Genomic DNA, 22,086 nt, shown 5'->3' on the forward strand with positions numbered 1-22,086 from the left:
CTGTGATAAGAGTCCTCTGTATTGTCTTGCCAGTAGGTAGAATCATATTATCTTCAATAACAAATTTTTATCTATTACATACAAGGTTTTATAACAACAGGAAATTCATATAAAGAATTATTGATAACATATTTGCGTAAGAATGTTTTTTCCCCATATGAACAACATTAAGACTCAATCCAATGTTTTCTCTTCAGAAAACTCTTAGTGGCATCCATTTTCTGTCTAAGCTCAGCTCTCACTCACCACCCATCCAGACAGGGAATGATACACTACAGTCCTGTGCCACCCTATTGCAGGGGCAGCAGGCACTGCCAAGTCAGTGGTAACCAAACCAAACACAAACACAAACACAAACACAAACACATCTTGTGATTGTCTTTGAGCGTCTTTCTCTAGAGGGGGTAAAGATTTTGAATCAAATTGACTCCCACAAGTTGTTCATTTCAAGGCTTTATTCCTCAGAAAAAGACTCTGATGGTCCTGTAGGCTTTCCAAGGATACCTCCTGTACACCCTATGCTGAGACAGCCACACCAGCTGAAATCTGAAAAGCAAACCTGACTTAAACCACAGATTTTAATGTGAGCAGAACAGGTGGAAAGGCTAAAGAAGGAAGAAAGCCTTAATATTTAATAATTATATTAACTGTAAAGTTAATTTTTATAATAATAAAATCCAGCTTGATTTTGTTTCAGAACACTTGACAACCTGCAATATCTTCTGATTTTTTTTAAATAATCAAATGAATTAGAAAAAAGTAGGAACACAAACTGTGTTTTTATGAATGATATTTTGATTTGTATTTTTCAGGAACTGGTTAAATATGTTCAGTTGCCCTATCGTTCCTGGAAGCCAGCAACTAGAAGAGAACACTAAATCTTCAACAAAACAGAGAACTCCAGGTAGGAATTTATGAAGACAACAAAAAGAACCTGGATAGAAAGACACTTCTAAATTTTCTTTCTCTAGTGCTGGTACTGCCTTCTCATAGTTTTCTATCCTACTACTTTTTGGTTTCAAGTTTCCCTGTTTATTAATCTCAGCTCAAGATAGCAGAGTTTTCCATGGAGTATTATTTGCCTTTGCTAGAAGAATAACATATAGTTGCTGTTTCCTGATGTTCTGGCTTTATACAGATTAACTCATAAAAAATGCATCTTATTTGTTAAAAATAAGGAATTTATGCTAATGGGGCTGGCAAGCCTACATAAGAAAGAACACAAAGACTAAACATTCTTATTCAGAGGCATAATTATACTTGCAGAAGAGATACTTCTCTTATGAAGAAAAATTGCAGATTTAGCTTTAAATGAAATCTTAGTGTGATTTCCTGAGGACTGTTGTCACCAGAGTTACAGGCTCTTGCTTATTAATGGTGTTTTCTTAGAGAATGGTAAAGACCTTAACTGAAACTGGAAAGTCAACAATAGAATAAAGAAAATACCTTGTATTCCTCAAATGCCCTTTTGCATATCAGTTATCTTAGGAAACAGTGTGGGAGAATCATCATCATAGGAGTATCATAAAATGGTTTGGGCTGAAAGGGACCTTGGAGTCCAGTTCCAAACCCCTGCCATGGACAGGGACACCTTCCCCTCAACCAGGCTGCTCAAGGCCACGTCCAGCCTGGCCTTGGACACCTCCAGGACAGACATTTACATTGTTCTTCAGGTCTCAGAAATTCACTGGGAGCTCTCATAAATCCAACCCCTGTATTCTGACTGTCCAAGCAGTAAAGACATCTCAGTGATTTACTGTCTACAATAAATAATGCCCCTCAAATTGGGAACATTTTCATAGACATGGACTTGTAATTGTTTGTGACAGCAAAATACAATTTTTCTGTCAGGAAGGGACCTTGCTTTGAAGAATCAAGTCATATGTTGTGTTAAGGGTCCTAAATAAGCCAGACAGAATTGAACAGTCATCCTTGAGCTGTAAGCACATTGGATAAAAATTCATGAAAAGTCCCAGAGAACGTTTTTCATTAGTATTATGAGATCCAAAGCTTGTTGCAGTAAATCTATAATTTTTGTAAATTTTTAATTGCGTTATTATCTTTAAAAATATTTTAAAAATAAGTTTGTATGGTAATTTGTGTTTGTCTTGTTATCCACTCTAGAATTTCCAAACTGCTTTGTGAATTGTTCCTAAACTCATTTTCCTTTAAGCTGAAATATTTTACATCATGTGCCTGTGATTGCACATTTGGAGAAGAGAAATTGTCTATATACCATAGGTTTTTTTTATTTTGGCTTTTGATTTTTGTACCTTCATTCAGTCAAATTCAGACTCATGTATATGCAGGATGTTTGTAATTTTGATAACTTCATACAGGAGCTTTTCTATCTCCAGGTACTCTCTGCTGTAATGAAGCAATCATTTCTCCAAGAAAGAGAGAATGACAAAGCCATTCCATGACCTGCCTTCCCCAAGGAGGACAGTTTGGATTTTTCCTGAACTACTGGACACCCCTCTCTATGAAGTGCTGTGATAAAGGCCTGCCAGATTAGATCATCCCCATCAAACATTAGAATCTGGGTATTTTCCTAGATACCCTGGCTTTAAAAAAATCCTGATGGACCATGGTAACTAGATGGTTTGGAGTATCATTTTCAAAAGAGGTGCTAAATAAATTGTGTCCTGTGATATATCTCAAGGATTTTGGGAAAAACCTTTTTTTCCTTATTCACTTCACTGAAGATCAGTTACTTGTGTGGCTTTGATTTTGCTTTTGCCATGAGATGCAAATTAAACTGCCAAGAGGTTTTTTCATGCAATTCTGAGCAGCTTCTACCCCAAAATTGTGGCTGGTGGCTACACGAACAATGATGGAAATTTTCTTTGAAAGTGACCTGTTGATCAGTTAATTTGGCCACAAACATTTCTTTCCTATACATGGTCAGGTTGCCCAAAATGTACCACTTGAAACAAGAGACACCTTCTAACACAACCATTACATACTAGTGGAGTGTTTTAGAAGAATATCACTAAATTTAAGCAGTACTTCTATTTAGGAAGAAGAACAGCAATGAAGTTTTCTTATGTCTGCTCAGAACTGAATACTCCGTGCTCCCATTGGAAATTTGCTGCAATACCCAGAAATGCCTTATAATGCATTCATGAGCTTGTGAGCTGCTAAAAGGAGCCTGACTTTGAAAACAAGACAGGTCTAGAAAGCGAAGTTCTCCTTTTGGTCACATGAAAATACATGCAGGGAATTATTGATCTAAAGGTATAAATCTAAAGGTATAATGATTAAAGGTATAAATCCAGCTAGTCCTGGATGCAATAGAATTTTGATTTGGTATGAATTCAAGGCACACAGTGAAAGAGGTATACCTCAGATGGGTCTGAAGAATTTCTTATTTCTAACTCAAACTGGTGAGTATATTGACTGGCCAGTTCCAAGGTAAAGAGGGAAGGACATTTAAGCTTAGGGAAGAAAAGAGAATAATTTTGAAGTGACACATAGGCACTGAAAAGCAAAATAATAAAAGGAAGAATGCAGTGGAAATAACAGCATGGCTTCAGGTGAAATTGTAAGGCTGTGTGAGGGAGTTGAGGCATGAACACCATTTTCTTGTGTAATGTGATCTGAAATGGAGAAAAAGACATCCAGTTCTTCACCTTCTTTCTGCACTGCATCACTTTTCCCAAGAGCTGTCCAGACAAAATATCCCACTTAGCCTATTTAGTTTCCTAGGCCTGATGAAGTACCCACAGCAGGGAGGGAAACTATTTGGCTTTACCTTCTTATCTTTGGTTAGAGTGGAAGACAGTTTCTTTCGGATGGTATTTGTTTCATGCTGCTGAGGAAACAAAACTGAAATCTTTTCTAAAAGGATGAAGTGCACACTTCTGTATGCATCAAATGCACCAGCCTACTTTCTGGTCTCCAGATAATGTAACCTATATATTGCTGTGTGATCCTGGCTGTAAATAGACTCTGAGAGCTGTGAAACCATTGCCATTTGCATAACAGGCCATTGCTTATCGTGGAGCTTTAGGGCATACAAAGCACTCAGTATCAGCAGGCTGAGTATGGGATAAACATTTATGATGAAATTCAAGATACAGATTACATTCAACTGTGAATTATCTCCTATCAAAAAGCTGTAGATCACATGACTTAAAATTAGATTATAGGAAAGACACACAGGTTCAGAAAAGAAGCTATAATATATAAAGCATCTGTAAGAAAAGCCTGTAGGGCTTTATCAGTGTATTTTAGACTAAAGATTCATTTCTGTTACATGAAAACTTTCTTGCATTTTATATAACTTAAGGCAAGCAAGATTTAAAATTTGTATTGTTTGGAAGAATTTTTCCTCTCTGATACTGAAAGATCTTTTGCACAGATTTACCTTTCCTGGATATATTGGTGATATATTGGATACCAGAAATCCAAATTCCTTCATTTTTACAGGCCTTAAGTATGTACTGACTGCCTTTGTTCAAGCTAAAAAATTGTTAAGGTTATTGAGGAAAATACCACTTATGAATACTTTGATCCACTATTAGTAAAGGTACTTCTGGTAAACTGCTCTACTGGACTTTGAAAAGTCCAGTTGCTAAGCAAACTCCAGCTGACCTCATTTCACCTCAGTTAAGTACAAGTCTTCAGAAATATAATGAAAATGTGAATTGCTGTTACCTTGAAGGCAACAATTCAGAAGTCAGAAGATTATACCTCTGAAAGCAAAAAAATCTCACATCTGACAGAAAGATATTTTCATGTTATTGTTGGAGGGAATAAGAGTGATTTGTTCTTACTTTCTCCACTTCACACAGTTGAAGATCACCTCAGTGCTGAAGAAGATGAGGAAGTTTTGACTCTTTTGTGTGATCCATGTCTGAACTGTTACTTTGACCCAAATTTTGGGAAATACTATGAATTGGCATAGTCAGAACATCAGAGGATATTATTTTGTATTCATAGTATCTTCTAACTTCTTGCAAAATCTGACTAAGCCATATTATTTATTGTATAACTTAAAACTTAAATTAAATAATAGTTTTGCAACCAAATTAATCTATTTGGCAAATAGTGCCTTATTTTTATAGCTTTGTATTAAATTGTAGTGCAGGGGAAGATCACATAGCATAAAAGTTCCTTGTGTCTAAGACAGTTATTTGCTAGTCTAATTTATTTCCAATATTCACAGCTTCCATATGAAAACAAATGAAACTGAATCAAGAAGGTTGGCGGTGTTTGTGTGTAAATCACGATTTTACTCAAATAAAATGAAAAAAAAATACTTGTTTATTGTGTATTTTTAATTGGTGTGAGATGCTGAGGGAGGGTATCAGCTACTGTTGGCTTTACTGCTGTAACAACACAGGGCTGAAGAGTGGTGAGGGGCTGGTCCAGCTCTCCAGAGCTGGAGTCTTGTTGCAGGTAAGGCGAGGAGGTGTGTATGTGACACCTGTGGCATCCTGTGCTCACAGGGCAGGTCCAACACCTTTGTAGGAGTCTCTCCATTACACCTTGCAATAAAATAATGCAGTTCATTTAACACATCTGCACTGGGTTTCAGTACAGTTTCCAGTGAGGGTCCTAAAGTTCCAACTTGGAATTTTAAATTGCCTGCATTTTGCTTTTATGGTATGTAAAATAACTCTACTGATCACAAAGAAAGAATACAGATAAAAAGCAGAACATACATAGCATTTGAAAATGAAATCACCATATAAAATGAATCAAATACATGAATGTATTTTATTTGTTTCATTTATTTATGGATTTATTACTGTGCATGGATACTGTGTACTGTGTTTTGATCTAAAGCCCACTTAACCTGACCCTGATGTTTCTGGCTGCTGCCTGGCTCCGAGCTGTGCCCGACATTCCCAGCCCCAGAGCAAGGGCTGCTTGCCAAGAGCAGCCCCCAACCAACAGGACACTTGTCTAAAGGGTAAATAAATCATTAAAACATCAGATGCCAGACACAGGAGAAAAGGTGTTGCTCAGGAGTTGTCCATGACACAAGAAGTCCAAGGAGTTTTGTTTTAATGGAGTTGAGTCAGGGGAACAGCTTTGGAGTCCACCAGTTCAGTACACAACACTTTCCTGGAGACAGCTGAAGGGAATGTAAAAGCTGCATGGCCAAAGTGATCTATAGGCATTTTTGGTGACTCTTGTTCTAAGTTTCTACTTGATTATATCCAGTGCTATCCCACTGTAATTATTTTCAAGCTGACTACTCAGTGAATTTTTAAGAATAATGTATTTGAATGTCATAAAGTGAGCTTAGTAAGCTCACTACAAGTGATTTAAAATTATATGCCTGTAAATTATATGTAATTGTAGATCCCAGTTAATGAATATCCTAGAATCAATTGAAAATGCAGTTGTTAATAGTGGCTTGGCATAAGATCAGATTGTGTATTTGGCTCTGTGGCAGGTACAAACATATCATCACAAATTGATTCAAGGACGAGTAGCACTGAAATCCACAGGAGGGCAGATAGTGCACTGAGATAATTTACTTACCCTGCCTTAGCCAGAAAGATTTGTACCTGTTCTTGCTAATGCCATAATCAGTTTAAAAGTTCAATGAAATCATAATTCTGACTTTCAAAAAATTAGATACACAGGCTTGTACATGCTTGTGCCTCTCTGGCCATTTTTGCATCATTCAGTGATCAGACCACACTCCCTCTGTGTGTGGCAAGGGTATTTAAAATATGTTACTAATTTTCTTTCATAGCCACATGTCTCACGGGAGAGGTTAGGTGTTCCAGGGCACCACTGTGAGCCCTGATGCATGTGAGATGGCCACTCTGGGGAGAGAACCCAACGAAATACTGGCTGCAAACTGGTGTCACAGGGATGGTCTGCCAGTGCCTGTCTGGGTGGGTGTGCTTGTCCTGCCTTCACAGCAGGCAGTCACCAACCTGTCACACCCAGAAGTGCAGCAGTAGCCATCCAGAGCTTTGGCAAAAGTGAGTCCTTGGAGACCCCACACTCTAATCTTGGCCCTTAACGAGCCAAGGAGTCAGGTGAGTAGAGACAGCAGGTTCAGGGTGAGTCTGTTGTTCCCAGTTCATAGTCAAGTACAAAGAGGATCTGCTTTCTTGTCATTAGCACAGTAGTATTTTACAGGTAAGCAGTTGTAACCTGCTTTTCCAAATCAGCAGTTTGGGATCCTTGCCCTTTGTGTTCTAGTTAGCAGCTTTATGTCTTCAGCATCCCTGGGGATTGATTGCCGTGATCTGCGAACAACACCTCCGGCTTGAGCAGCACGGGAGGCTCAAGGGCTCTGAGTTCTGCTCACAAGGTTTTTCTTCATCCTCGTCCTGTGAATCTCAAACTAAAGCACTGCTGACATGCAGCAGGTGCTTTGTTGAGCCAATTTGTCAAAGCCAGCAGTTATGGCAAGTGATGAGGAGCACAGGGATTTGCTCTTAGCAGTCATGTGCAATGTTTGAGCCCATGAGAATCACAGTTCTCACTAGAGCATGCTTTCCAACAGGTGAAAATACCTGTGTCTGGGCATAAAGTTTCAGGTTAATGAAACTGCAGGGATTTATTTCTACAAAACTGACATCAGTTATGATTTTTGGGAACAGGAATTTTGAAATGTGGTAAGTTTTAGTAAGGATTCAATAATGTTCCTTGGACCTCCATTAAAAATAGAGGAATTGAAATTAGCTTGGTAGAGCTGCTGGAGTCAGCAGATCAAAAGTCAACCAGTTGGTCTCTCAGGCCTTTCTATGTTCCTTACATATGTGAAATTTAACTGATATCTCGGCTTTGTTTCTGCTTGCTAAAAAACAGTCAACCAGCTTTCAGATAGCTCAGAAGGAAGAAATCTTTAAAACACATTTTATTGCTTTAAAACACAGCCTAGAGCAGTGTGTTTCTGTGCTGCTGGAATGATTCTCCTCATTTCTCATTCTTCTTGTCTTAGGTCCACCTACCAGGGTTTTCTCCAGAGTCCAGCCAAATTACCAAATTTCAGCCTCCAGGTGTCTGTGGAGAGCAGCAGCACTGAGGTGCAGATCACTGACAGCCTGGTACCTGGTGGTATCACTTGGACTCCCCCAAGCAGCTCTGGGACTTCACATACAGAGATACACACACGGAATCACAGGGTTGGAAGAGACCTCCAAGATCATGGAGTCCAACCCATGCCCTAACACCTTAACTAAACCATGGCACTGAGTGCCACATCCACTTTATTTAAACACATCCAGGGATGGGGACTCCACCACCTCCCCAGGCAGATCATTCCAGTACTTTATCACTCTTTCCATAAAAAACTTTTTCCTAATATCCAGCCTATATTTCCCTTGGTGCAGCTTGAGACTGTGTCCTCTCGTTCTGTCAGTGCTGCCTGGAGAAAGAGACCAATCCCCACCTGACTACAGCCACCTTTCAGGGAGTTGTAGAGAGTGATGAGGTCACCTCTGAGTCTCCTTTTCTCCAGGCCAAACAAGCCCAGCTCCCTCAGTTGTTCACCAGCCTCGTTGCCTCCTCTGGACATGCTCAAGTGTCTCCATGTCCTTCCTAAACTGAGGGGCCCAGAACTGGACACAGCACTCAGGGTGCAGCCTCACCACTGCCAAGTACAGGGCAAGAATGACCTCCCTGCTCCTGCTGGCCACACCATTCCTGATACAGGCCAGGGTGGCATTGGCCTTCCTGGCCACCAGGGCACACTGCTGGCTCATGTTCAGCTGCTGTAACCAGCACCCCCAGGTCCCCTTCTGCCTGGGCACTGTCCAGCCACACTGTCCCCAGCCCGTAAGGGAACTTCATAATCTTGCAGAGCTGTACCCAAGTGTTGTCTGTACCTGAGCCTCGTTACACCAAAGAAAGAACACACTCTGTCCTAAGGAGCTTACAGGAAGAAATCAATATTGATTTTTCTCCTCTGCTGCCTGGGTTACTAGGTGAGAAAATATGAAAAGTCGTGCTTGATTATTCACATATTCTTCAGCCATAAAGCATTCTGTTCAGAGGCACATCCTCTAAACAGTGAGTCAAGTGGAAAGGATAAATGGGCTAAAAAATCCTTGAAAAATATTTTGCATAATGCATTTCATATTCTATTTCTTTTCCCTGGGATTTCTTTCTATTTTCTTTATTTATGCTTCTTTATTTTCATTTCTTTTTTTCAAAAAAGGGCTTAATTTTTTTAAGCAATGGTCTACATGTAAAATGAAAAGACAATTCAGTCTGTCTTTCCTATGTGATAATGCTGATAATCACTGATTTTCTCATGGTTACTATAGAAACTTGGCATCCTCATCTGCCACCTTTTTTGGCACCTTGAAAAAAACTGTTTATGTTGAGTACCCTGATAAACCTTGGCTTCACCATACCCAGGGAATATGTTAGTGTAACAACAATATTTGTCATTTCTTCTTATTTGGTGTTTAACTTGCTCATTAGCAGCTGCAGAGGCATTTCTGACTGTGATGTTCAGGGATCCTGCTGCAGGAATTGTCACCAGCACAAATGAACAAGTCCTGGATGAAACCCAGGAACAGCCGTGAGCTCCCAGGGGCTCACATGTAACAGCCCAGGGTGCAAAGACCTGAGCAGGATTTTGCTCTTATCACACCACTCTAAAAGCAATTCTGTTCCCAAGTTTGACAGTTTTCAAAAGCAAAAATAATCTGTGGGCATTAAACTACATGGTAAGACTGATTATGAAGGTTCCTGTGGTAAAGAAGTGGCGAATCAACAGCCTTGGGATGCTTTTAATCCCTTTCCAAGTATGTGCAGTCCAGTCTGCATGGCAGATGAGGGTGGACTTGGGCTGGGGATGCTGAGGAGCCGAGACATTTTTGGAGGTGAGTACAAGGCCGGTGCAAACACCAGGTGTCCCAGCTGAGCACGGCTCCCCAGCACTTGCACATTTCTTTCATTCCAAGGGCACCAGAATTATGTTTGTAACAAAGGTTGTTTTTCTAGTTCTGTCAAAATGTGACCCGGATAGGACCCTCTGCTTACACACCCCTGCACTGGTGTCCTTCAAGATCTCTGCAGGGAAATCCCCTCAGCGCTGGAACAGAAAGGAGATGTCAACACCTGAACAGCTGCTTTTGGCTCCCGGCCATCGGGCACAATGGTCCAGCGTGGGCTGCAGGGGGCAGAACATTCTGCCAGAGCATTTGGTGACCCATCCCTGCTGCTGTGGCACCTTCAGCAGGTCTTGGGGTTTTAATTTGTTGTCATGTTCTTTCACCAGTTTTGAAGAACAGACAGGTTTGAAAGATTACAGAAAGAGGTTACAAAACAGCAGAAGAAAAATGCTATCAAGACCCATTAAATAAAATGTAATTTTACTTTTGCATTGTGGCTGGAGTGCTCCTGTGGTCTCATCCCAATCCTCACAGGTATCCCCACCTGGCCACTGCCAGAGAAGAAGTTCAGGCTAGGCCAGTAGTGGGTCCTCTGCACTGATCCACAGAGCAACAGCAAAATACTTTTCATAAAGAAACCCAGCTAGGCTCCCAGTACAAACTGCTAGTGTACTTCAAAAGATGTTTACATTAGACTGCTTAGAGGGGTTTTCGATGAAAAAGTTTATTATTGGATGATTGTGCATTTTATCTGCGTGGGAGATTGAAAAACCTGAGGTCACAGAAATTACGGACGTTGTTTTAGAGCACTGCATATTTATTAGACCATCTGCTGCTGCAGCACTCAAGGCAGAAACCTTCATACAGGCAATCTATTCACAGCTACTGTTTTACCACCTGATGTGCAAAATACCAAAGCTCTGGATGCATTTATTACAGCACTGAGTAATTTTCTAATGAATGCGTAAAGCTCAGGAAACATCCCATGCAAGTTTCCTGCACATTAGGCTGCTGTTTTCTCACTGGGGCTTGAGAGGAGCCTCTGAGGAGGAATATCATTGTGTCAGTGCTCCCAAATGTTAGTGGGGTAAAATTGAGCCATTCCAGCAGTGTACAGGCACATCCTTGCACAGGGCTGCCCATCACACTGTGGGGACTGAGCAGAGGAAAACAGGGATGGACAGGGGCCATGTGGGAGAGTCCGGACACCCATGAGGGGCTCCTGCCATCCTCAGGGAACTGCTGCTCCTCTGCAGTGCCACAGAGTCCCCCCAATGCACCGAGGGTCCCAGGGTGCCCAGCCCCAGGGCTGCCTTCTCTAGGGGGATACCAGAGGGGCCAGAGCTAAACACTTGCTGTGAGACCCCCAGACAGGAGCCCAGGGCAGCGTGTCCTGAGCAGCAAATGACAGATGTTATTATGAGGGATGTGCTCCCTGCAAGAGACCCTTCTCCTCTGCACACTTAGAGCCAGGCTGAGACTCCACACTCAGCCCAGTGCAAAGCATGAAGAATGCTCCATCTCTGTGTGAAACAGCCTCATCCTGCCCATGGGGTCTGCCGTGGCAGCAGAGCTGGGGGTGGTGAGGGCCTGGCATCCCATCATGCCAGTGACACATTATAGTGCCCTTGCTGTGCACTACACCTCACTTAATGTGATCTATCAATCCTCACGTGCCAATAGAAGGAAGTCTGGTCAGTCTGTAAGGTGCTCCAAGGACCCATCTTTTACTGGTATCTCCTGCTAACTTCCAGCTCGTAAGCAAACCAACACACAGCAGGTTCTGAGACAGCCAAGAGGAGCTGGATCCATCCATCCACATGGATCCATCCTCCCATCTCCTGCTGCCACTTCCCCTCCAGAGCCACTTAAGAGCTATACACACACAGATGGAAGGTATTTAAGGTATTTAAACCTTCCCCAGTGAAACAGGGACCTTGGTGTCCCTGTGTGCACTCATCACATTGAAGGTAACCGTGGGAACTCTTTGCCACTGTTACAGGTTAACGATGCCTTGTTTCAATGGGAATGAGATATCTGTAGTCGAATTTGCAGCTGGAGCTGTAGCCCTGAGTGCCAGGCAGAGTCCTGGTGCTGAACCACAGCGCTGCTGCCACTGTCTGTGGCAGGGAACTGCACCAGCCCTGGCGTGGCTGCTGGCCCAGGGGAGCTGCTGCCCCAGCCCTGCTCTCTGGGACATGCTTTCCTCCTCCTCGGGCTCTGCTGGCTCACACCCCATCCATGTCACCCCAGAGCCCAGAAAATCTTGGCCACAGACACTTGTAGGGCTCTGCAAAAAGAACCCAGTGAAATAGGGATAAAGGTGCTAATTCATGAATTTGCTTTCCCTTCCTGGTCCTCTGACACCTCCAGCTCTGCAGCCCTCTCCGCAATAAACTCAGTGCCAGGAGATTAAAATGTACAACTACGTGACACCTTATAAAGCACATAAATATGAACTGGCAAGGCCCTGTAACAATGAAGGATTTTGCACAAAATGTTCAGGCACTAATTCAGTCTCAAGGTTCTCTTTCCACTGCAGTGGGTATGCAGTGCCATTATGAAGCCTTGACTGAATTATAACCCTTTAGTCTTCTAAGGCATCTTTTTTTTCTATCTTCAACAAGGTTTTATTTTGACCCAATCATGAAAATAAAGAGCATAAAAAATACAAATTCACTTAGTGACTGATTTGTTTTCCCTAGAAAAACATGTTATATGCTAGGAAAACACCTATTAACTTGTAGGTTATTTTAAAGCTAATGGATAATTATTATTCTGTGGATTTTTTTTTCCCAGGGAAGAGTTTAGTTTGCTGAATGGTCCCTTTCCATTTGCAGCACTGATGTTTCTCTTCCCCTGCATTAACACGTTACCAGATGTTATCAGAACGAATGGCTGTGCTTTTGCCTTCGAATTTTCTTTCACATTTTTGACAATTGCTTTTTATATCTTGCATAAGTCACTGTAACATGTGTTAAAGTAAAGCAGATTCAGTGCTGTGAATAGTTAAGACACTGTTTCTCCTTTATGCAATAGCTTGTAACTATATTTTAAAGCAGTTAAAATCTTTTATCAAGCACATTGGCACATTTTTGTAGCTGGATCACTGAGCACACTCTAACAGCTCTTAAGAGCTCTCTCACACTGTCATGTAAATCCTTCTTGACTCACGGTTTATTGACCACGGTGGTTCTGGATGAGCACCTGATGCTGATCCCCTCACGGGCACGGTGACACGGGCTACCACATCACCATGGAAATTCCCAAAGTTCCTCCTGAAAAACCAGTCCAGGTGTTGCAGATCATCACTGGTTCCACAGGGAGAGTGAGCTGGAGATGACCCATTTGCAGTGGGTTGATGAGGGGAATAACCCACAGCCAAGCAGAGAGGAGCCCCTTGATCCTGGTGGAAGAAGCTCTTGGGAAAAGCCCCAATCCCTTGGGATGAGGGAGTGGGAGCACCTCATCCCCACAAGGGTCAGTCCTGGGGGAACAGGAGGTGACACCCAGCATTTGGGGACATTTGTGGCTGCAACCAGCTCGATGGCACCCAAATCTGCAAACCTCCTGTGTATCCCAAACACCCAGGACACATTTGTTCAGTGCAATCTGCAGTCACTGTGGGTGGAAGGGGGTTATTTTGCTCCTTTTATGAGCTGATTTATGACTTGTTTACTTGTATGCCTCACCCACACTGCTAATGTTGTAATTAAACCTTGTTAAACTGCTCAGGCCCCCCTCAGGCATGTGTTGTGACATATTTTTCCCCCCAGAACCATAATTATTGTATAGGGGGGAGGGGAAAACCTGGGTGGTGAGGAAGGGTGTCAGGCCAGCTTGGTTTTAATAAATACCTATTTAGCAGGCAGAGAATGTTTAGTCCTAAATCAGATTGTGTATTAAAAGTGGAAATTGCTGAGATTGGTGTTTACCTGTGAAACCAAAATTACTTCATGAAGAAAATAATTATAGATGCAGTCTCTCCAAGAAAGCAGTTTTCAGTCTTTATTAAATAGTTAAAATCAAGATGCTGCTGTGAAGCACAGCATCAGCACATTGTGCCAGGGTTGGCTGCGAGGGGGCTGTGAGCTGTGTTGTACACACCCCACAGAGCTCTATCCCACAGTTTCCCAGTGCACTGCAATGTTTTCTAGGAGATAACAACTCCCATGAAGATATATTAAAGCAGGTAAAACAGGGCACAAGGGAGGTGTTTTATTACCAGAAAAGGCTGATGAGTTCAGGGAATTATTAGGGGAAAAAATGAAATTTATATTAGTAATAGTCATTTATTACCTGTAACAAGGCAGCAAACACCCTGTAATGAGTACAGAGGCACAGGGCTCACCATGGCTGCCGTGCCTTCCCCTGACTCTCAAGCAGCTTCAGCTCAGTGCTGGATCTACTCAGGGCCTTCTCTTCTGAAGCAGATCCAGTAGTTCCTACCAGCAGAGTCTCTCCAGATGAGTCTCTGCAGCTGGCTGTGATTCCTCCCAGCAGAGTCTCTCCAGATGTGTCTCTGCAGCTGGCTGTGATTCCTCCCAGCAGAGTCTCTCCAGATGTGTCTCTGCAGCTGGCTGTGATTCCTCCCAGCAGAGTCTCTCCAGATGTGTCTGCAGCTGGCTGTGATTCCTCCCAGCAGAGTCTCTCCAGATGTGTCTCTGCAGCTGGCTGTGATTCCTCCCAGCAGAGTCTCTCCAGATGTGTCTCTGCAGCTGGCTGTGATTCCTCCCAGCAGAGTCTCTCCAGATGTGTCTGCAGCTGGCTGTGATTCCTCCCAGCAGAGTCTCTCCAGATGTGTCTGCAGCTGGCTGTGATTCCTCCCAGCAGAGTCTCTCCAGATGTGTCTGCAGCTGGCTGTGATTCCTCCCAGCAGAGTCTCTCCAGATGTGTCTGCAGCTGGCTGTGAGTGCCCCAGGAGCTGCTGGGCTGTCTGTGCAGCACCAGGGAGGTGCTGGTGGCCGGGTGGCAGCTGCAGATGGCAGCAGAAAGCCCCAAATGCCCTGCAAAGGCTTTCGCAGGCCCAGGGAGCTGCTTGCTGTCACCCAAACCTGCTGTGGGCACGGAGCCAGGAACAGGGTGGCCCTGTCCTGTACCTCTCCTCCAGCGCCCCGTTACGAGACCGCTCCTCCAGGAACGGTTCCCTCGTGCTGGAGCTTTGCAGCTGAGGCACGCTGGAAGATCACCAACAACTGCTTGGATCTGGACTATTTTTTGTCAGCCTTGTCCAAAAGGAAAGTCTTTCCTAAAATTGGTGTTCCTCCTGGGCAAGTGGCTTAACTCAGGATCTGGGAGAGTCACTTGAAGGACAGAGGTGCTGAGGAGCCCCGGGCTTGGCTGGAAGCTGCTGCTCCACGTGTTGAGTGTCAACAAACAGCCCCTCCCCAGCACACGCCCCTGCTGGGCCAGGGCAGCAGCTGGTGACCAGCTGGAGGGCCTTCAGAACTAGGTAATCTGGGGAGGAGTTGCTGAGGTGCTCCAAAGAGCAGCTCACCCCAGCGCAGGCAGAGTGAGGGTTTGGGGTTTATGGGTTGAATATGAGTGCCTTTAGTCTGGATTAACAATTTCCCCTTCCAAGGATGGCAGAGCTCTGGGCCCTGGGCAGCCCAAGGGCCTTGACTCTTGCTTTCACCCTGACTCTTCCCCTCAGGAACTGCACCACTCTCCATGCAGCTCCTGGATGGATTCTCAGTGACTGTTGGAGGTGGGAACAAAAGGGAGGAAAAATAGATGGATTCTTCTTATGGAGCTGCATGAAAAAAATTCTTTATAGAGTTTTTCAGGCAAGTAGCCAGTGGGACTAAATGGCATGTGGAATCATTCCTAAAAATGAACTGGTTGCCATGCTGCCCCACACAGAAGTGGATGGATGTTAAAGCCATGCAGTTTTCAAGGAAGTACAGACAGAAGTGCAAGGAGTTTTCACCTAGCTTGGCTCAGCTCTACTCTGTGTGTGTTCATCAAAAGGAGTCATCAGTTCTGTTTGAGTTTTCTTGAGTCAAACACAGGAGTCCAGCTATAAGAATTCCCATCAATGGGGAGTTTTTGGATGCTCCAGAAGTGCCATTCATTGATGTGAGAACAGCATCATGCACTTAGTCATGAGGGAATCTCTGAGCCATGTGTTACACAAATGCCCCTCATGTTTGGCCAGTCTGGCTTGAAAAGCTCTGGAGGAATTTGCACTTTTGCAAATTTTACCACTTCCCTTGGTAGCATCAGCCAGTTGCTCTGGGGCCAAACTGGCTGTGAACTGCATCGTGGCTGAACATCCTCTTGGCTACAGAAAAGGAAAACATAAACTATTGAATACAGCAGACAGAAGAAAGACTTTTCACCCTCTAAAACCGTAATGCTTGAGCTGTTGGTGCATTGTCACTGTAAGGGACACGGGGCCAGGGCTCCAGCACGGGGTTTCATGTTCCCTCAGGCATCTCCTTGGGAAAGTGAGGAAGGCAATTCCAGCCTCTCACTCATCAAATCCCTCAGCCTACTTGTCTCAACCAAGAGTAAAGGCTAAATAAACACATCTAAACAACTGAAAAGCATGTCAACATCCAACTTCAAAATAAAAAGCAGTGAAGTGTGAAATTATACCTTTTATTCCATAAATCTTCAGCAAGCAGCACAGTTCTATAGCTTGTATCACACTTTAATACTGGCAGAATTTAACACACCATGCAAAGCCCCATAAGGTAATTACATTTCATCTCAACAAAGCAACAAAATCCCAGCTCATTCAACCCCCTCCATCTGAGGAAGGATTATAGACAATTCAACGCATGTTGATTTTTCCTTGTGATAAATCCAAAGCAGGTCACCAATGAAATGTGAGTGTGGGTTTCCAAGGCAGCTGATTTACAGGGAAAAATAGAGATGTTATTTGGTGTCCTTCAATGCAGTGTCAGTCTGCTTTCTGAATCTTCCTGAGGTTTATCCTCCACCTAAAAGAAGCTTAAAATGTGAAACTTTACCTTGAACAGACCATTTTGGCACTTGGCAATTGCCCCTGTGCAGGCTGTTTATGTGCTTCACAGCAGACTCCTATCCAGCTTTTAAAGAGTTATTTAATTTTGCAATAAATGAGGTTGTATAAGTGATAATGAAGATGATGATAGAAAGCCAGCAGAAGACACTCACAGCCCCATAAGACCAACCATCAATCTCCAGGGGTTTGGGCACTCCAGACCCACAAGCCAGCCTGGAAATATTTGTCATCAGAGCATGTGTTCACTGCCCTTCTGCCAAACCAAGGGTATCTCTGTATACAACAAACCACAATTAATTTAACTAATTTATCTATTAAATGCCCTCAAATAAAGCTTCCAAACTTTAATTAGACCTTTGTGATTAAATGCAATTAAAACCCTTAAAGCAAGTCAGCAAGGACAGCAGGCACTCTCATTCCCAAAGCCAGCACAGAGCTACAAACACACACAGGAATGGATAACTGAGGGTGAGGACAAAAGCATCTTTCCCCAGGCACAAAGTAACATGACTTTCTATAATCCCTTACTCAGCCTCTGCAACAAGACAAGACCTTGGAAAGGAGACAGGACACAGTGGCCTCCTGAGGGATGGGGTAAGAGGCTTTACAGTCCTAAAAGGGGAGAGGAATGCAATTGCCTGCCATGATAGGTGTTGTTGCATCAGTTCAAATAATGATGATGCCCCTTAGCAGCCTTGGCAGTGATGGGGTTCAGTGATGCCACAGACACAAGGAAAATTTTCTGGGATACTTCTTTTTTTTCTTAATTCATTTCTTGTGCCCTGTTTCCTTGCATCTGCACCACGCAGTCTGTGATAAATGTTGCACAGTAATGGGGAACAGTGGGGAAAAGCCGTGGCAGCTCCCCAGCACTTGGTGCTGTGGTATTAAACTCAAGGCAGACAATGCAGAAATAACTTGCACAAGCCTTTCCACACTTTTTCAGCAGATACACCTCATGAATGTAGCTCAGTTCCCAGTTCCTTCCAAAAAAAAACTCGAAGACTTGAAGTAGTGCATGGAATTGTGTTGCCATAGTTGAGTTTTGTGCATGGAGAGGTCAGAGGGAAACCATCACAATTACCAAGACAGAGGGAATGACACTGAGCAGTGGCTGCACAGAGGATTAAATTGTGCTAAGAATCACCTGAACACAGAGTGGTCTTGGTGGAAGACATAAAATTTGATGGGAAATTTTTATATCAAAAAGTTCACAACCTTTCTAGGAGATGATGAACAGTGGAAGACGAAAATGAGGCAAAATACTGCAAGGCGAGCACTAGACAGGTTGCACAGAGCAAAGAATTTGTTAATGTTATCATCAATTATGATGAAATAGGAAGACAAAACTAGAAAGGGCTATGAGAAACCAGGAAATGTCATTGGGGTGGGGGACAGCAAGAAGGTGAGCAGCAAGCAAAGAAAAAAATCTGATTTCTAAATATAAGCCACATCCAGGTCCCTTGTTCCAGCTGTGGTTATTTCTCTTGCCCTTTGGACTTTCTGAAAAACTGACACTAAGCTATAACTTGAACTACCCCAAATCACCCCTGCTAATGGCAGCTGTGTTCAGATTTATATTCTGTAGTGAGCTGGAGTAGAAGGAGAGTTGCAATAGGCACCCTGCAGCTCCCCAGCCACCACGGCTCGGAGCATGCACGGCGCCAGGAAAAACCCAGCAGGTGCAGGAGAGTTCCCTGAGTTATTTCCTATTCTCTGTCTAGCAGTAAAGACACAGCTACACCAGGTGGTAACTCTTAGCAGATGGTGACTTTTTAAAGTTGATTGCTGTATAAATGATACTTTCTGAGTTTGTTCCTTTTAATTCAGATTCTCAGTAGTGTGTTCAAATGTCAGAGAGCATCATATTTCTATCTTTTATTTCCTTTGTGAGCAGAAATCTTCTTTAAGAAGTCTAGGAATTACAGCTCAGGAGAGGAGATAGACTCCCTCGATGAAAGTGATCTACTTTACAAATGTTACAGAATACAATAAAAACAGGAGATGCAAAAAGCCCCACTGGCTTTGTTCTCAGTGGAGAGTTTGAATTTCTATTGCGCTTTTAAAGAGACATTTTGTCTGCACTGTAATGTTTTACTGGATCTGTGAGGTCCATTAGCAGCACAAAAGCAGGATTTCCTCTGCTGGCAGCACAGGGAGGGTGGGGAGCAGGGGTGGAAGACACCTAAATAATTTACTACTGCAGGTAAATAGTAACAGAACAACTGAATGAGGGCCTTATTCACCCCCCAGCTGCCCTGCAGCCCCAGGCTGGGGTGGCCATGTGCCAGACCCCCATATCCTGCTGTGCTGTAAGCACTCAGCAGCTCTGGCTGGCCCCGTGTGCAGGACTCACATGCTCCTTTGAATATTTGCTTTTTAGTGACACAGGCACACCACAACTGGCCACAAACACACACCCCACTGACCCAGCACTAGGGTCAGTCCCCTCATGACGTGAGTGCTCTGAAAAAAATGGGGGTGACAAATAGATGAAGCACCTGTGTGATTTGCACTCCTGCAGGACGCCCTGCCCGTGTGCCCAGCTTGGGAAGGACGTACCAGAACAGGCGCCACTGTGGGAAACTGGGGACATTCAAAGGGCTCTGGTACAGTCACACATCTGCCCTCTGTACCTCACCTCCCCTCAGAGTATGTGTCTCAGCCCATTTATTTATTGCACCTCATTGGCAAAAAAAGGAAAGACATCCCCTGGCCAGAGGGAAATGTCCCAATTAAAGAGCAAATGATGCAGTAAAACAGCAGAGCATTCTTGAGAGCCGTGGTAAAAGCGGCCACCTCTTGTCCTCAATTTATGCTGCTCCCATCACCCTGGGCATTATATTTGTGCTGACAAGGATCAGTTTAACCCCTGCCTGCAATCTAATAAAAAGCTGGCATGGTGCAAGCATGCATAATCTTTCTTCAGTGTCCTAGAATGGATGCAATAAAAAACTGCTGCTGCTGCTCAATGGCCACAGCCACTGCCTGGAATAAATAACTCCCTGTCCCACACCAGCAGTGGGAAATGCTTTGGACCAGAGGCTTTCCAGACCCTCATCCCTTTATAGAACTTTATAATCATGGGGTTGTTTAGGTTGGAAAAAACCTCTAAGGTCATCGAGTCCAACTGTTCTGCCAGCGCTGCCCAGTTCAGCACTAAACCATGACCCATGAGCCACATCTACACATCTTTTGAATCCCTCAGTGACTCATCCACCTCCCTGGACAGCCTGTTCCAAAGCTTGACAACCCTTTTGGTGAAGAAATTATCTCTAATACCCAACCTAGAACTCCCCTGGTGCAGCTTGAGTTCACTTCCTCTTGTCCTGTCGCTCATTACTTGGGAGAGGAGACCAACCCCCACCTGGCAACAACCTCCTTTCATGGAGATGTAGAGAGCAGTAAGGACCTCCCTGAGCCTCCTTTTTTCTGGGCTGAGCCCCCCAGTTCCAGCTTAACACCCCAGCACATCTGTGAGTGCAGCACGTGCCCAGTGGCAGCCACCCACCACCCCTCAGAATATACCAGGGCAAAGAAAAGGAAAAGTCCCAAAGGCCTTGCCGTGGACAAACAACAGATTCTTTCCCCTCTCACCATTAATTGACCAAGTCAGCACAGCAGAGCTGGCATTACGCTCTGCTGCCCTTTGTAATGAAATCACTGCCTGTGCGCAAGAAACAAATTCAGCGATATGATACTAATAGGGTTCGAAATTTCCCATGCAAATATTAATAATTTATATCTACATTCATTTTTTTTTAAATACTGCTTGCAGTCTGTAGCAAGGAGGTGTTGAGGTCTGCCAGCCTCCCTCACAGATCTTGTCTGGGAAAGGTGCAGGTGTTACCCAGCTGGAGACAGAGAGCCCTAACGCAATTTCACCAGGGGTTCAGATTAGCTTTTGAAAATCATGTCATGGTCTATTTTAAAAAAGAGACAATTCTTGAACAGGAGTGCTGCTTGCATGGACCAACCAGCAACAGGAAATGGAGGTTGAGCCTCGGTGTGCCCAGGCCCCTTCCCACAGGCGTCTTTGCAACACCTGCACCAAGAGCCAGGGCTGTGGATGTTCCTGCAACAACCCAGGGTGAAAAGAGCTGTGTCCAGCTCTGACAGAACACACCGAGCACCCACCGGCATCGCAGGTAGCTGGCAGCAAAAGGAGCAACCTTTGGGCTGGGAAGTCAGAAGAATTTTGGGACTGAGGAGAGAGGGGAAGGGGAGGACATTTTATTTTAGAAGTATGGAGGGATTTGTGTTGAATGTCCCTTTTTTCAGCAGTAAAAATGTCCCTGAAAGGAAGGGCAGTGACTGGGAACCTGCAGGGTTGAAAGAGAAGCTAATTCCCTCAGACAGGCATAATTGCTGCAATTCAGAATGGTAAAAATGTGAAATTAGGAATAATCAATGGCTGTTTATGATCTGTGTCTATACTGTGAATTCAGCTAATATGGAGTAATTACACTGCGCTAATTCCTGGTATTTGTCATCGTTGGGTTGCAGAGGAGTCCTGCAAAACAATGAAAGCAGATTGGCTGTGCCGGGCCCACGGACCAGGGGCTTAGCACGGCTCGAGCTGATTTCTCTTTTCACAGTAGAAGCGGCTCTGGCTTCCCTCGTTTGTTTTTCTCTCGCAGCAGCAGAGCCGGCAGGATGCGCTGCACAACAGCACCGCCAGCAGCCGGCACACAGAGCCTCGGGGGAGCCAGGGCCAATCCCTCCCGGCCGAGCAGCACCTGCCTGCTCCCATGGCACTGCCTCCACACCTTCCTGTCCGATAGCGTTACATCAGCCCGCCTATAAAACTTGTCCTCACGCAATTCCTCCCATCCGGCACAAGGGAACTGTGCCGCCGTCTCACCCGGATGCTCGGTCACCCGTGGAACCTTCGGGATGTGTCACCGCTTCGCTGGCGTGACTCACTCTTTGGCCGGTGCAGCAGCGCTGGTTCCTGGCCTCTGCAAAAGGGGGAGAGGAGAGGAGAGCACAGGAGCGGGGCTGTTCACTGCAGGGTGGATAATCCGCCGTGGCAGCACAGGTGGGAGGTGTGGGTGCAGGGACAGCCCTCGCTCGCCGCTCGCATGTGGCGTGCGGGAAGTGCAGGTGGTGTTCAGCTCAAGACAAACACAGAAGTTACAGATCGTTTCCTTTCAGAGGAGCTACACCTAACATCTGCAGCAGTTCGGCAGGAGCAATCTGAAATCATACACCTACTGTGCTTATCAGTGGCCAAACCTTTCCTAGAGAATTTGTCATCAGTTTATCCCAGTG

The 22,086-nt window shown here is 44.3% G+C and overlaps 1 protein-coding gene and 1 long non-coding RNA gene across 6 annotated transcripts in view; one reads left to right on the plus strand and one right to left on the minus strand.

The window, feature by feature from the left end:
- CFAP20DC (CFAP20 domain containing) overlaps positions 1–5,228 on the plus strand; it is a 69,255-nt gene extending 64,027 nt beyond the window's left edge. For all 5 annotated transcript variants that reach the window (XM_063411784.1, XM_063411782.1, XM_063411786.1 and 2 more), the window contains 2 exons: positions 813–904; positions 2,358–5,228. In XM_063411784.1, coding sequence (XP_063267854.1) covers positions 813–904; positions 2,358–2,407 — 142 coding nt within the window. In that variant the 3' untranslated portion in view covers positions 2,408–5,228. The remainder of the gene's footprint in view (positions 1–812; positions 905–2,357) is intronic.
- An 11,186-nt stretch (positions 5,229–16,414) lies between these two features.
- The window catches only part of LOC134558107 (uncharacterized), a 47,587-nt gene continuing 41,915 nt past the window's right edge, over positions 16,415–22,086 (minus strand). Inside the window, exon 3 of the long non-coding RNA XR_010082282.1 lies at positions 16,415–21,773. This is a non-coding gene — a long non-coding RNA (uncharacterized LOC134558107). The remainder of the gene's footprint in view (positions 21,774–22,086) is intronic.

Source organism: Prinia subflava, chromosome 14 (assembly GCF_021018805.1).
Source record: "Prinia subflava isolate CZ2003 ecotype Zambia chromosome 14, Cam_Psub_1.2, whole genome shotgun sequence".
Lineage (NCBI taxonomy): Eukaryota > Metazoa > Chordata > Aves > Passeriformes > Cisticolidae > Prinia > Prinia subflava.